We start from the raw sequence: 16052 nt of genomic DNA, 5'->3' as shown, positions 1-16052 counted from the left end.
CTTGTTAACAGTAAGTCAGATTTTTTAAATACATTTATATTTTTTAAAAAAATAAAACTCTGGCTTTCCATGATATGTAAACCAGGCCAATGACTATGTAAACTTCACTAGGATGATGAAAAATATGTTGTTCCTAAACATTTATCTAGAACGCAAACAGTTCTTCACCTACTTATATAATCAATGGCTCACTCTATACACCAAAAGAGAGAAGCAGTAAAATAATTCAACTCACTTCGTTTTATTTACTATATTGCCTAAATTCCCACTTACCTTCTTTTTTACAATTATCCTCCAGACATAGCCTGACAGCTTCTACAGCTCTTGGACTGGTCAAAATTAGCCCATGATATTGTTCGGGATGAGAAAGCTATTCACAAACCAAAATTGAGAAAAATAAATGAGGATTAACTATGAAAAACCAAACACAACAAAGAAGTTTTGATCTACTGCCTTTGAAGCAAGCGTTCCAGGTGCCCTCAATCGTATTTTCATCAAAATCTTAATGCATGCAAAAACAATAATTTGACATCTTGTTATTTTTGTCTTACATGGAGCAGAGTTCAATAAAGCCTGCCGCTTCACAGTATAGTATTGGCCTATTGCTAACATGACATACACCTGGCTAGATCAGTAATGAAAGCAGCTGTTTTGACAGAAATCCTCAATCTAGAAATATGGAGTTGAGTCACTGAGGCTGTGTTTCCACCAGTGACTTACTCCAACCTGGCTGCGCAGTGAGGTCTCTGTGTTTCCATGACATCATGGCCATTCAGCACCAGCCCCGCATTTTATCGCAGAAAAAACACTTTTTTTGAGACTGGTTATAGTCCGACTTTTCCAGTTCATGTCGGCTGCATTACTCACCTGTTTCTACAACTGCACTGGGTTCGGTATCACAGTCTTGCCCGTGGGGTGTGTAGCCCGGCCTTTGTGGGTATGACCTCAGTGACCCAACCCCTTCCCTCCCTGTTTTCCAGAAGTTTCATTGCCATTATGGAGCAGGATGCCAAGGGACCAACTTTTAAAACATTGTCAAAAATAAGTGCTAGAACACTAGTACGTCTAAGCCTGCAATTGCGGGCAAGCAAGTACTTCCACTACAGCCTGAAAATCAGGTTTATCTCAGGTCGTTTCCCCAGAGCTACATGTGGGGAAGATCCACGGCTAATAGTCCTTTTTGTCGTTTGGACCAGGGAAACTATGCTAGCATCATAGTTTTCATATTACACGTGTGATAATGAGATAGCAGTTTAGCGTGTGCCTGCTAATGTGGTAGCCTTAGGCGTGCCTCCTAATGAGGTAGCCTGCTATTTAGAGAGAAAGGGGAAAAAATGGGAGGAATTGGGCATATGTCCAGGAAGTCTACTCAGAAGTAACTCCCATTGTGGTTAATTAGGCTTGATCCTGAGATTGCCATTAAGGGGAGTAGAGCCTGGAGGGGGATCCTCTCTGATTGGTTCAGCAGTCCCTGCCAGTCTGATGACATTCATTTCCAATCCCACCCACCCCACCAGGAAGTATATTTCTGTCAGCAAAGGGGGACAGGGAGGGGGGCTCAGCAAGAGGAGGAGGCGGGAACACGGATGAGGTAATCAGACCCAACCCAGACTCCACCCCACCATCAAGAAAATAATTCGATTAGAGCTCAGTGGAAACAGCACAGCACCCCAGGCTACAGCAATGATAAGCCGGGAATTTAAGCACTGTGGAAACTGGAAAAGGAGCAGATGCGATTGGGGAAACATTGCAACGAAGTTGCAAGCCAGGTGAAGTCGATAGCGTGGAAACACACCCTGAGTGTGCAACGAAGTATTGCAAAGTTGCCCTAGGGTATGGGTAGGCAACCTTTTCGGGACTGCAAGCACATTTGTCATTTTTTTTCAGGCCTGGGGATGAACTTGTCCCACAGTCATTTGGGCCTACAGGCATTTAGTTTTGGGATTTTCCTTCCCCCCTTGCCAGAATTTTGTTCTCTCTCTCCCGCCCCTCCCAGATTCTGTTTTCTTATTTATTTTTATTTATTTACAAGATTTATATACCTTTCTATATCTAAACAGATTCCAGAACAGTGAACAATAAGAGATAAAATAGTACAAAGATAAAAAGAATAAAACACCATATTAAAATTGTTTTTTTAAAAAAACAGAGTGCCAATAAACCCATAGCAGGTTAGTTAGGCAAGGCTTCCTGGAACAGAGCTGTTTTCAGGAGGTGCTGGAAGCAACACAGTGTTGGCGCCTGCCTGACCTCCAGAGGCAGGGAGTTCCACAGAAAGGGGGCCACCACACTGAAGGCTCTTCTCAGACTGAACTCCAACTGGGCCATGTGGAACCACCAGGAGCATGCCCTCTGATGACCTCAGTGATCGGGCAGTATTGGTAAGGGAGAAGGTGCTCTTTCAGGTATCCTTGTCCCAAGTTGTTTAGGACTTTGTACACTAGTATCAAAACCTAAAACCTGGCTTGGTAGCAGATAGGCAGCCAGTGCAGTTCCCTCAGCACAGGAGTTACAGGCTGAAAAGGGGCCGCTCCCGACAAGAGCCAAGCTGCTGCGTTCTGCACTAGGTCCAGCTTCCGGAGCAGCCTTAAGGGCAGCCCCACATAGAACACATTGCAGTAATCCAGTCTTGAGGTTACTAGCACCTGTACCACTATGGCCAAGCTTGTCCAGGTGAGGCTGTAGCTGGTGAATGGCACTCCAAGCCACCATGGCCACTTGGGCCTCCAGCAACAGTGGTGGATCTAGGAGTACCGCCAGACTATGAAACTGATCTTTCCAGGAGAGTGCAACCCCATCCAGAAGAGGCAATGAGCCTATCTCCCAGACTCTGGAACCACTCACCCAGAGGACTTTTTTCTTGCCAGGATTCTTGTTTTCTTGCCACCCGCTTCCTCCTCCTCCTGATTTCCTTCCCCCGCTGCCTCCCCTTTCTTCATATTTCTTCTTTCTCTCACCCATCACCACTTCTGTCTCCAACCTTCCTCCCCCGCATTACCACTTCTGGAGATAAGACTGCCTTCTTCTTCCTCTCCACCCACCCAGCCTCACTCATTCACCTGCCTATCGCTGCTTCTCCCTCCCTTCGCCACCTCCTGACGCCACCCTTCTCTGCATTTCCTCCCTGCCGCCACCACCGCACAGGAAGGAGGAAACAGGAAGCAGATTAGGAAAGAAGTCTTCTTTCTCTCTGCCTGCCCACCTACTGCTGCTTCTGCAGTCTCCTCCTTTCCTCTCCCTCCCTCCCTCTAGATTTCCTGCCCTTCTGACCGCTGCCACCACTGAGGAAGCAGAATGGGAGATAAGCTTCCCTATCTGCCAACTTCCTGTTTCCTAAGGTGAGTGCAGAGGTAGGGAGAAGCCGGCGGTAAACAAGGGGTCCAACATGTGGGATGCGTGTAAGGAAAGGGTTTTGGTGGGCGCCCAAGTGTGCCCTGTTGCCAACCCCTGCCCTAGGTGAACAGGTGTTGCTACACATTTTATTACCTATGAAACAAAAGGCTATGTTAACTTCAAAAGAAACAGCAAAATGTTTACCTCATCTTCATTCTCCAGGATGAAGTTTTCTGAATAAACTAACCAAGTTTATCTGTACCATCCAAAGACTCTGTCTATGTCAGGGAGTAGGCAACTTGTGGCCCTCTAGATGTTTTGGTGGACCACGCCCATGAGCCATCACCATTGGCTATGCTGGCTAGGACTGATGGGAGTTGTAGGCCAACATATGGAGGGACACAGGTTGCCCAACCTTAGTCTATATGCCTGCCTGTACATATCCTTTCATAAGAAGGGAATCCTGTGTCTTCAAGCCTGAAGAACCCTAAACTGTGGGAACATGCCACCTTTTAAAGAATGCTTGCCTAATTAATTTCCCCCAACTAATGGAACAGGGGGAACATTGTGGAACAGTGACTGTTAATAACGTTCTCTGAATAAATTCACTGGCTGTGTTATGACAGGAATGAGTTTAGGTGAGCCTCAGGCTTTCCCTCCTTTCCCAAAGTGTCATTTTGCCTGAACCTGACATACTTTGGTTGATTTTAACTATGATTTGTTTAAAGAAACCAACTTCAAACCATGGGTTATTAAACTGACCAGTTTCAGCAAAGTTAAAATTAACCACCTTTTATGGCTCGAACATAACACTAAACTGCAGTTAATCAAAACCAGAAGCAGAAAGCTTCCAGCCTCTTCCTTGCAGTTATACTACTGGAGGGGAGGGGAAGGGAGAGCAATCCAGCCTGAGACTCACCTAGGCTCATTCTCATCACAGCAAACCATCGTTTATTGTCACGTCCAAACACAACTACTGAGATGCACAGCTTCATAATGAAGTGGCTAAGAATCTGAAGTTATGATCGCTGATCAGAGGCAGTGACTCATGGGACTAAGAGTATGGATCTCAGCACTCGCAGATTGACATAATGTCTGGATCCTAGCCTAGGTATTTGTGCACAAGCAAGGCAACAGCTGACCAGATGAAACTTGAGCCTACACACATCATGGTATGCTGCAACAGGGAAATATTGGTGAAGTCTCCAATAGCTTCTAGGGGTCCATGCAGCTTAAAGGATCCCATAGCAACACCCCTCCGGATTTTGTAAACCCTTAATGTAATAAAATACCAAAGCCAATGGCCATTATCCAGAAGATCAGTTCCAAACATGTAACTAGGGCTCAGGGGTGTCGATTCTCTTTCAGCATGAGAGCCAAATTCAATTTCAGAGAAGCTCTTGGGGGCTGCAGTCCAGTGCTGAAGGCAATAGGGGTGGGGCCAAAAATACCAGTGTATTTTAGCTTAAAGCTCTTACTGCCAGTAAATAAGCCTTAGGAGAAGCATTTCAACCTTTTAGAGCGGGGAAAAAATGGCACAAAAGCTGGGAAACCATCAAACAATCGACAGTTGGGGGAAAGAGTGTGGCCATCTAGGAAACCCCAGAGGGCCAGACTGGGTCCCCAGGCAGGCTGAATTTGGCCCATGGGTCTGAGTTTCCACACCTCTGCTGTACATTCACAGACCTTCACCTGCCATAACCACATAGGCAACAAAGGAAAGTCTATGTGCATCCAGAACTCTGGACTGTGGCCTGTATGTTGAAGAAATGTGAAAAGCCTTAGTCTGAAATTGAAATATGGCAAGCTTTAAATATATAATTCAATTACATAGCTTAGATATTTATGTGAAAAATTAAAATGGCTGTTTAAACCAGCAGCAAGCATTTACAACCCCAAACCCTGTTAACAAGTATATTTGTCATATATATATATACACACACACACACACACACACACAGAAGATGCTTTATATTTTTCAAAAAGTTATTTTAACCATCCCCTTAGAGTGCTATTTAGAATATATATTATATAAATTTTATATAATGCTAGTACAATTTCAGAAACAGCACCATTCTTGCAGTATCGCAAGGGAGCTATACCTCAGATCAACCATAGCTCATAATACTAGCTGTGGGCATAATCAGACTCACAGCTGGCTCACTTTCTCATTGGTATTTTTCTGTATCTCTATATTTCTATATCGCTTTAGTTTTGCAGCTGTGGGATATGGCAACAGATGTGCAAGAGGGAAGGTTACACTAATATGCTGCTCCTGAGGAACCTACAGGAGCATTTAGAAAATTTAATGCTTTCCATGCATTTACAAAGTGTCAGGAAAGCTGCACCAGTTTTTATCCCCTCATTTAAATGGCAGTTAAAAGCTATTGCCTTGACTTGAGAGGCTCTCACTCAGCTAGTAATGAACTTTAGTTATTCAATTAGTCAAGTTTATAAATAACTAATTTGAAAACCTAGGCCTTTGGTCATGGGGGAAAAACAAATGCCCTTGTCAGACTGATAGTATCAGAGCAGGATAATCCATTTTAGCTTCTTGCAATTTGTCATTAAGCCAGTTAGGCTGCAATCCTATACACACCTACCATGGAGTAAGTCCCACTGAACTCAATGGGACTTACTTCTGAGTAGACAAGCACAGCATTGCAGTTAGTATTTCAATCCAGGTGTGTGTGTGTGTGTGTGTGTGTGTGTAACTGACAGGCCCTCAAACATGCTGAGTCAAGCCACAAGGGCAGGCCAATTTAATACCAAAAAAGGCATGACAAATTAAACTGACTTAAACAATAATATTAAAAAAAAACATTTGTCCTCAGTGACTCAGAGATTTAGGATGCAACTCTATACATATACAATCTCACTAGAGTCAATAGGATGTACAGCCAAGAAAGTATGCTGAGGACTGGACTATAATAGCAGTAAAAGAAGCAGGGTCCTTTTATAGACCAGGAGTGGGTAAACTTTTTTCTGTCAAGGGCCATATTGCCTCATGGGTAATCTGTTGGAGGCACTGCACATGGGCAATGAGTGGGAGCGAAGCCAGCGGTGGGCAGGAACACAGCCAAAAGCAAGTGGGTCACCCCTTTCCTCCCTCTCCCTTCTCACCCAGCAGGCTGCCAGGGAAGGGAGAGATGGCTCTTGCCAGAAGTCTGAACTGTTCACATGCAGAAGGCTACTGAAATCAGTCTGAGGGCCACATGAAATTAGTCTGAAAACCGCAAGCTGCCCACCCCAGCTTTAGACTGTTCCAAAAACCATTCATTAACTGCACACTTAAAGTCTCCAAATGGTTAATCAAAATAGTGTTCAAAGAGTATTAGAGATTTTATTACATTACAAATATATAAATTATACTTTATATATTATATAAATTATATGTCAACTTTCTCAATGTTCATTTTAATTTCATTTATTACATGTCTATATTGCCAAAGAGCAAAGCGCTCTCTCTGGGCAGTTTACAAAGATTATGAACCTTAAAATATGCAATATAATATAAAACAGTTTAGCTACAGATATATAAACAGACAGCAGACACACATACACACACACATATCCAAACAATATCCCATTACCTGATTAAAACCTATCATATGCTGCCAAAAGCCTGAGAGTAGAGGAAGGTCTTAACCTGGTGCCAAAAAGAGAACAATGCTGACACTAGGCAGGCAACACTGGGGAGTTCATTCCATAATTGGGGGGCTCCCACCAAGTAGGCCCTCTCCTTTGTTGCCCCCTGAGCCACCCTTGGAGGAGGCACCTGGGGGAGGGGCCTAGATGATGAGTACAGTGTACAGGTAGGGTCATGTTGGGTGTTAGAAGTTGTTAAATAGGTGTCATCTTTGTCATCTTTGTAGGGGTCTTAATTACTATGGGGGGGTCATGCCAGTTAGTGCGGTTTCCTTTTTTCCTCTACCACTGAACGTAATTACCAGTCTGAGCTCTCCACCAACACCACCTACACCAATCATCCACTAAGCACTGCCTGGGGCCAGCACCGCCTGGGGCTGGAATAGGGTATAAACCACCTTCAATCACCATTAAGTTTTATAACAGAGGTCGGTAATGCGGCATCCACCAAGTGCGCCCACAATTGTCATGCTTTTCCCTACCTTTATTAAAGCCAACGAAGCAAGATCTTGCTCCACAGAATTTAACAGAAGTGGAGAAAGGGGGTCCTTAGTGGTGTGGGAAGGGTTCCTCCCCCTGCCCAGCTGTTTTTGGCAGGGGACCCTTTTCCCCACCTCTGGTCTATGGAGCGAGTTCTCACTCCATTAACTTTAATAGAGCTGGGGAAGTGGGTGCCATGCCAAAAAATGGCTTGGGGTGGTGGTAAGAAAGGTGAAAATCCAGAGAAGGGGGCACTCCCATTTCACCTTCCACAGCTATTTGTGGCGGTGCCCAGGACACTTTTTGAAAATGTCACATGTGCCTGTGGGCCCCAAAAGGTTGCCTACCCCTACTTTATAGCATGGCAATCTAGGAGCCTAACCAAATAAATGGAATAAAGGGCAAACAAACATCAGATGCATAATTTTTCTAGGACATGCTATTACCAGAAAAAGAGTGTAAAACTTACTTTGTCAAAGAAAGCTTGAAGAGAAATAAATTCAAATGCTAAAGCTGGGATCAAAGTTGCTTCAAGCCCATGTAAACCCAGTTCCTATGAATGAAAGGACACACGATTTTGCGATAAAAAGCAGTGTCACTGACATTTTAAAAGTATTGCTAGCACTTCTTGAACCAGCAAGACAAGTTAGGCTGCAATCCTAAACACACTTACCTGGGGGTAAGCTCCATAAGATCAATGAGACTTACTTCTGAGTAAACATGCATAGGATTGCACTGTTATTTAGCAATAACAACATGCTTTGAAACAAATCAAAATTGGGAAACACACAACCAATGGCACGTTTTATTTAAAAATAATGTGCATAATATTTTCAAGAATGTGGAAGGACAAGGGTTATGCACATGCAATTTCCCCATGATACCCACAAAGCAAAAAGGGTGTTGTATCCACAAAAGAAGTCCTGCATTTGATTATATAGTGCAAATAGGTTATTACCTGGGAAATCATGACCCCACCCCCTTGCAGAATAATTTAGACAGTTGGCTCAATGTCTTGCAACTTTGCATTTCTTATGCACATTATGCACTGATCTGTGGGCGGCATGAATACAACACCAGACTTTGGTTGCCTGACTTCTAGCATAGAACTAGAAGTGGTATTTTAATGTACTCAAGTAACACAGTAAAATTATCAGTACATAGCAGTTGTTTTCTTAATATTATTTATTGAAAAAAGGTATATCTTGCTTTACAACCAAACTATCTGAAAGCAGGGGACATGTAAGATGAAACATTACAATAAACCCCAAATAAAAACACACAGCCATTAAAATTGACTTCTACAATTCATTCAACATTAGGCGAAGTAGCAAATTCCCTCTGCTCTTCCCCAGTAGTATATCGGAAACCTTCCGACCTGAGGGGCTCATCTTCCGGCATCATCTCTTTTAGCCTTGTGATACGTTCCATGGGGTTTTCTTGGCAAGAATACTGGAGTGGGTTGCCATTTCCTTCTCCAGTGGACCACATTTTGTCAGAACTCTCCGCCATGACCTGTCCATCTTGGGTGGCCCTGCACGGCATAGCTTATGGCTTCACTGAGTTACGCAAACCCCTTCGCCACAACAAGGCAGTGATCCATGAAGGGGAAAGTAGCAAAAGCCTGCTTTAAAAGCCACATCTTAGGGCACAATCCTATGCATGTTTAGACAGAAAAAAGTCCTACAACTCCCAGCATGGCTGGCTGGGGAATGCTGGAAGTTGTAGGACTATTTTCTACCTAAACATGCTTAGGTTTGCTCCCTCAGTCTTTTTCCTAAAGCTCCTTAGAGTGTGAGCTTCGAGAACATCCTTAAGGAGCAAGTTTTATAAGGAAGGGACAACTACCAAGAATGTCCTATTCCTTGCAAACAACTGCAAACTTCAGAAGATGTGGGAGTTCTTAGCAGGGCCACCTTAGAAGATCTTAAGATATTGTGGAAGCTCATGTGGGAGAAAGCAGTCTTTTAGAGACCCTCCTTCCAATCCATGAAACATCCCTTAAACACAAACTGTATGTCATCCACCCAAGTTCTATCTTTTCGAAACAATGCTGTGCAAAATCCTTTATTTTCAAGGAACAATTCCTACCAGGCTGAGAAACATGGCAAGTTTTTTTCCCGCATTAGCAGAGGGGCTCGAATATGTGAAAGCTGAGAATATAAACTTGAAGGCTGTATTATTTACCTGCTGAGTTGCTGACCTTGAGCATTACCCTTCAGTCTACAACTTGCTTGGAATGCGAAATATTCTTTCCAAAGAGGCAGGTGGAAAGGGGGCACATATAATTTGCATATTTGCTGCTTGCAGAAAGCCTGTATTCATCCTTGGGCAAGTGTCAAATCCAGTAGTTTGACTCCACTTGAGCAAGCCAGTGGACAACTCATTACAACTTTATACGCTTAGAGGTGTTTGCACTAGTTGTTCTACTAGTGCTTGCACAACTGCTAGTGGAGCAGTGCCACCATTTGTACATTTTCTGTTAGCCTAACATTGGCTACAGTCCAATACCATTAAGCTAAAATGCAGAACTAGATTTTAGACTTAAGCAAGAGAACAATTCAAATACAAATTTTTAAGTTTTTCAAATCTTTCTCGTTTACTTACTTTTATATATGGATCTTGTCCACTTTCACTTTCTTTAGGATCTTTCAGCAACAGAACTTTCATTGTTTACTCGAGAACTGCTACAGAATACAGAAACCCAAAACGGAAATATATCTAAATTAGATCTGGAGGATTCTTCTCTGTACAATGGCTCCACCAGTTGAGCATCATAAGAAACAAGATAATTAACAGCCACACTGAAGTGTCATTGGTTGCACAACGAGTAAGCAGTTAATGTGCATTTTCTGGAAACAAATATCTACACTGATATGGCTAACAAAATGAATGTTGGTTTTAAATGATATGGCTCCCACCCACCCCCACTCCCTCAAGGAAGAAAAGATAAGATAGAAAATGCATCCATTTTTCTTTTTCTAAGAAGTGTTCTCTACAACATACTAGTGTGTACAAACAATGACACCCCCTTCAAATTTTGCCAAACCTGCAGAAGTACTACAAAAAATCCATGCAATTGTTTAGAGCAGCCTTCCCCAACCTGGTGCCCTTCAGCTGTTTTGGACTATAACTCCCAGCATTCCACAGCCAGCATAGCTGGCTGTGGGATGATGGGAGTTGTAGTCCAATACATCTAAAGAGCATCAGGTTGGGGAAGGCTGATTTAGAGAAATGTTTTCCAATACAGCTATTTAACATATTTGCACGTAGGCAAAACAGATAAGACTGTACATGCCAGGAGGCTGCAGCTCCACTCCACTCCACTTTAAATGTTAACATTAGAGATGCAAAATTTCCAGAAATTTTGAAGCCATGGAAAAAATTGGGTTTTCCTCTTTTTTCCAGGAAAAAAATGGAAATTTGGGGAAAAATAAAAAAAAATAAGCAACACTTATTTTTTTTTAGCACCCTTTACAGATCGTAAGTCACTTTGTTGCTTTAGGACAGCCTTTCCCAACCTGGTGCCCTCCAGATATTTTGGACTTCAGCTCCCATCAGCCTAAGGCAGCATGGCCAATGATCAGGAATTCTGATTGTTGTCCAAAACATCTGCAAGTCCAGAACACGTTAATTTCATGAGCAAACCAAGTTATACGTAACATATTTTAGGTTCCTAGTTTATGTCTGACCAGGAAGTAGTCCTGAAAAATCTGTCTTCCTAGAAAGTCAGAAGAAGCAGGAAGAACTGGAGGGAGCGGAAGACTAGCCCAGAAATACAGGACACTACAGAACTGTCAAGAATGTGTATTTTCTTTCATATTATGATATGGTCACTCTATTCACTTGTTGGGAAACTGAGCATGACTTGGAACATCCCAAAATGTCTATCAGCAAAAGTTCATTGGATCAATAATTTTAAGAAGTGGAAGAAATAACTATGCTGAGAATCTTACAGAGAGGATTAAAAATCTTTTCCCCCGTAGCTTCATTATTTCCAGACATTTTGTATCTCCAGTCTTTCCATAAAAGTCTTACTACGTAGTTTTTAGAAATCATTTGAGGGGGGGTAAAGGCTGGGTAACAATATATAAACACCTTGTCTTAAATTATAAAAGAAAATATTTCATAAACCATAGCTGGTTAATTTTTTGGAAAAACAAAAACAGTCTTTGGGGAAAAAAGGACAAAATGGGTTTATTTCGGGCCTTCACATGTCTAGTTAACATATAACTCTCTTTCAAGATGCACTATAGCACTGGCAAATCTGCTAAGGCCCACCAAGAAGCATCTCACTTTTGTTCGAAATGCATGCGTGTTTTTCACAGAATTAACAGTGCCACCACAACCAGCAAACCACTAGAAGCTCTAATGCAGTTTCACACATCACAAACAAAATCCGGGTGTCCCAGATTTTGTTTTTCATAGAACTGCCTAGATTTACCTACACACAGACCCAGTTCAAAATGCATGTAGCCCCTGCATGAGAGATTACTTGCTCAAAACTGCCCCGACGTCAAAAGCTCATTTCACACAGGAAACATACACACATCAGGGAAAGGTCTAGGCTAAAAAAATATATCCTTGACATGTAAAACAATGTATCTCCTTCCACATACCGGTAATTTTTACTTATGGATGTTTTGAAACAAGCAACCCACATGTGCATTCTGAAGAGTTACACTACCACCAGTATGCTGGGCTAATTTTGGAATATATGTGAAAGGATGATTGGTAAGAACTGGCAACTGATATAACACAAATCAGTTGTGAGTTACACTCGGGGGTGGACAACATGTGGCCCGCAGACCTCATGCAGCCCTCACTGCCACCCTCTGCTGTGCCATACAAATTCAAGGCCGTAAAAAAACCTGATAGTTTGCCACCAAATTTCAGCAGCAAACTGCTATGGAGCTGTAAAAAGGTCAAATTTAGCTTGAAAACAAGCTAAATTTGACCTTTTTAGCACCCACAGTGATTTGCCGCTGAAATTCAACAGCAAACCACCAGTTTTTTGCCACCGCCAAATTTAGTGGTGCAGCGGTAGGAACGCAGCCTGCAGAAGTGGCCCCCAGGTGCCCCAATATTGCCCACCAATGTGTAAGGTGGTCCATTAAATTATACCCAAACCTTCTCCATCATGTATGTTATTACACCAAGTCCTGGAAAGAATTTTAAAAAGTCTCAGAGTGAGTTTTCCAAACATTCAGCAATCAACTTTTCAAGTATTTATCACTTACTTCAGAATCAAAACATGTGTCAAAAATAAAGACAAATTAAAAGGGAAAGTCACATGAGCTCAGAAACAGATTAATTTCAACCAGAGTATTATTTTCCCATGGATTCCAATAAATTCCCTAACAATGTGATGTGGATTGCTCATTTTTAGGGGCCATACCTCAGAGGCAGATATACATATACAGAAACAAGTTGGCCTGAGTTCTTGGACAGCTGCTACCAGTTAGAGGAGGCAATACTGGGACAGATAGACTGATGGTCTGATTCAATATGACAGCTCCTTATTACTATATTTAGGGAACAATCCTACTGATTGCACCCCCTGGTGATGGGAAGCCCCTGAACTCATATGCATCCCATCATCCAATGCAGCATGGAAGGAGCGGTGGAGGCGATCTTCACCTACCTGTCCTCCCACCCTGCAGATTTCACTACACGGGCTTTTTAGCCCATCTAGTAAGGGCGCTTTGGAAGGGGAGAGAAGGAGGCGAGAAGAGGTTCAGGATAACTTGTATCCTGGCCTTTCTAATCCTCTCCCCACCCACCAGAATCCCCCCTTTTGCCTGCCAAGATTCCGACCTCAGGGAGCCAGCTGGTGCAGTTCTCTCTGCATTGACTGCAAGGGGGCGGATCTCCAACTCCCCCTTCCAAGGTCGGAGCACTGTCTCCGACCTCAGAGGGGGGGGATCTGACCTATCCTATGGTCCCTGGGACTCTTGTCCAGGGACCATAGGATTGTTTTCTTAACTAACTATGCAGGTCTTATGCCTAAATATGTAATGGTGATGTTCAGGAATTTGAACTATTTCCTGTCCCTCAACCCACCAATATAGCTTAGTTATAGCTATAACTTTGTTTTAATTTGGCACCCATTTTACAAAAACCAATGTCAAATTAACAAGATACCCACTTCCCAGAAATTATCTACAGCTTTTGTTTTGAACTTTTGTCACTTCCAATCCTTTGTTGGTGTGCTTGCTTATCAGTTCAAACTTACGCTTGCTTCTTTAATGCATCCCACTGAATGAGTTTAGAAGAGATGTGCGTCTACCTTAAGTGCCTGCCAATTTAGCCCACACGTCATCCAGAAGAGCTATACCCACAAGCTAGTATAACATCGGTTTTGCCCTCCAGCCATTCATGAGAGGTCTCTGTAAACAGCTGATGGTCTTTCCCTTTTAAACACTGGCAGGTTTAATTGAAAGATAATATAAACACATGTGAACAATTTCAAGGTGACATAAAGCATCAAATACAGTGATGCCCTCACACAGAAATGCTATCCTGCAGGTGAGACAGTCTGTGCATTCTTAGGCTCTTCATAATGCAAAGCAATTGTCTTAGCAACTGTGAATGAGAGCAACTGATGTATTACTGTAACTCTAGGCATGGTGCCACCCCAACAGATGTGCATGAATATAGGCACCCAGGAAAGAGAATATGCCAAAGCATGCATACCCAATGAGCTAGTCCTTAGCCAGAATGGCTAAAAACAGCTGTCACTTGCTGTGTTTATGTACCTAAGGGCCACAGGAATGCATCACATCATTTTGAACTAAAAAAAAAAAAAATGCAGTCATATCGTGTGTTCCAATCAATTGGAAATTAGATACTGCCTGGTATTTCAACACATTTGAAACTGAGCACTTGTTAATGAAAAAATATTTTAGACTGTTGCATAAATGATGTTTTTTTAATCCTGTGAAAAACTTAGAGACAATATCAAATGCCACAGCAATGGTAAAAATGCATTCACAATTCAGAAAACTTCCAAAGCACTCTTCTGATACCCACACTTCAAAACCACAGATTCTCTGTATGTCTCAAAAGATAACAAAAGTAGATTATTGTAAAGAACCATTAAAATGAAATTCATTTATACTACACTATCAATTGCCCTTCACAGAAGTAAGCCCAGTCCAAGGCCTGCTTACTTTGAGTTTTGTGCAGCTTAATTCCTAGTAAAATTGCTTAGTTTTTACCTTACTTTTGGAAACTCAAATGATAGCAGCTTTTCAGCTAGCAGCATTTTCAATCCAATGCTATGCGCTGTCAAAGCATGGGCAAGTGAAATATGATGCTGATCAACAGCGTAGGTGATGCACCTGCCCAAGGTACATAAAAGTATCAAAACTGCATGAATGCAACTGTCTAAGCTATGCTGAACCATGTAGGGCTGGGGCTTCTAACATGGTGCCCTTGGGCACCAATATGCCCTTCATGTTTGCCAAGGTCCCCCGTCCCTCTCAAAAACTGTTTCTTAGCCATGGGCAGCTGCAAACTGAAGCACCTAAAGCCATCCATGTGGGTCCAGAGGCATTCACGGGGCATGGTGGTTGGCTGGAGGGTTCCCCCATGCACATGTATCTCTTCATTACTCAGTACTTGACGAGTTGTAGCTGCACATGTGACCTGACTTCACTGGAAAACTTCGTGTCTGAGATGGTATCAGGTGATTTAGGAACACAGGAAGCCTTCTTTATACTGAGTCAGACTGTTGGTCCATGTAATCCAGTGGTGTCAACTGCAGCTCTCCAGGATTTCAGGCAGAAATTTTCCCAGCCCTACCTGGAGATACTGGGGATTGAACCTGGGACCTTCTGCATGCAAAGCATAGGCTCTGCCACTGAGCCACACCTCCTCCCCAAAGCCTACAGCACCGGGTATTCCCAGGCAGTCTCCCATCCAAGTACTAACCAAGCCCAATGCTGCTTAGCTTCTGGGAGCAGGCATGTTGAGTTTTAGGCTACAAAATCTTACAGTCCAACTCTGTATTTGCTTTCAATGGCCACACCTAACTAGATAGGCTCAGGATGTCAGCCTGGCTCCACAATGTAACTTCGAGAAAAACAAAATGGTTATAAGCTGTTATCTCTCACCCTTGCCCCTCCCCCATTTCTAATATGGGGATAATAACAGCGGACTACATTTCAGTGTTGTTTTAAGCCACACTCTTGCAGCCTCAGTCCCTCTTCCCATTTCATTTTCATTTATTGGGTCAAGAACTACATAAATTCTAGCTTTATTTCCATCTCTCCCTTTTTATGTATTTCTTAAGCAGGGGGCATGATGCAGTCATAGCACTGCACAGAAAAAGCAAGCATTTCTGCATTGCCTCTTGTGTGCAGTTGTCAAGAAAACCATTGGACAGGAGATACCCAAGCCTTGAAAAAGATTCTGGAAGTCCGGCTTAGAAACAATGGAATTGTTAACTCCTGTATGTTAGCTTAATTCTGTGCTCAGCAGCCAAACCCTTTGAGACAACATCCAAAAGTCATATACACTCAGTAAAATAGACATCTACACAATCTTCCCACATTGTAATGCATGGGGATGTACACCATTTCTCCTAT

The 16052-nt window shown here is 42.7% G+C and overlaps 1 protein-coding gene across 9 annotated transcripts in view; it reads right to left on the bottom strand.

The window, feature by feature from the left end:
* UROS (uroporphyrinogen III synthase) overlaps window positions 1-16052 on the bottom strand; it is a 42214-nt gene that overhangs the window by 25235 nt on the left and 927 nt on the right. For 4 of the 9 annotated variants that reach the window (XM_084841468.1, XM_084841469.1, XM_084841473.1 and 1 more), the window contains exons 2-4: window positions 10069-10148; window positions 7931-8014; window positions 274-370 (exon numbers count right to left, since the gene is read on the bottom strand). In XM_084841468.1, the coding sequence (XP_084697594.1) occupies window positions 274-370; window positions 7931-8014; window positions 10069-10131 (244 nt within the window). In that variant the 5' untranslated portion in view covers window positions 10132-10148. Of the gene's footprint in view, window positions 1-273; window positions 371-6926; window positions 6983-7930; window positions 8015-10068; window positions 10149-16052 lie in introns of all 9 variants that reach the window. The other 5 variants (XM_084841470.1, XM_084841471.1, XM_084841472.1 and 2 more) reach the window with 2 other exon arrangements.

This window comes from Heloderma suspectum, chromosome 3 (assembly GCF_057233095.1).
Source record: "Heloderma suspectum isolate Gila_16-S chromosome 3, 16-S_ref, whole genome shotgun sequence".
In the NCBI taxonomy this organism is placed as follows: domain Eukaryota; kingdom Metazoa; phylum Chordata; class Lepidosauria; order Squamata; family Helodermatidae; genus Heloderma; species Heloderma suspectum.
Note: the sequence above shows the minus strand (reverse complement) of the source record. Positions and strands in the feature narration are given on the sequence as shown.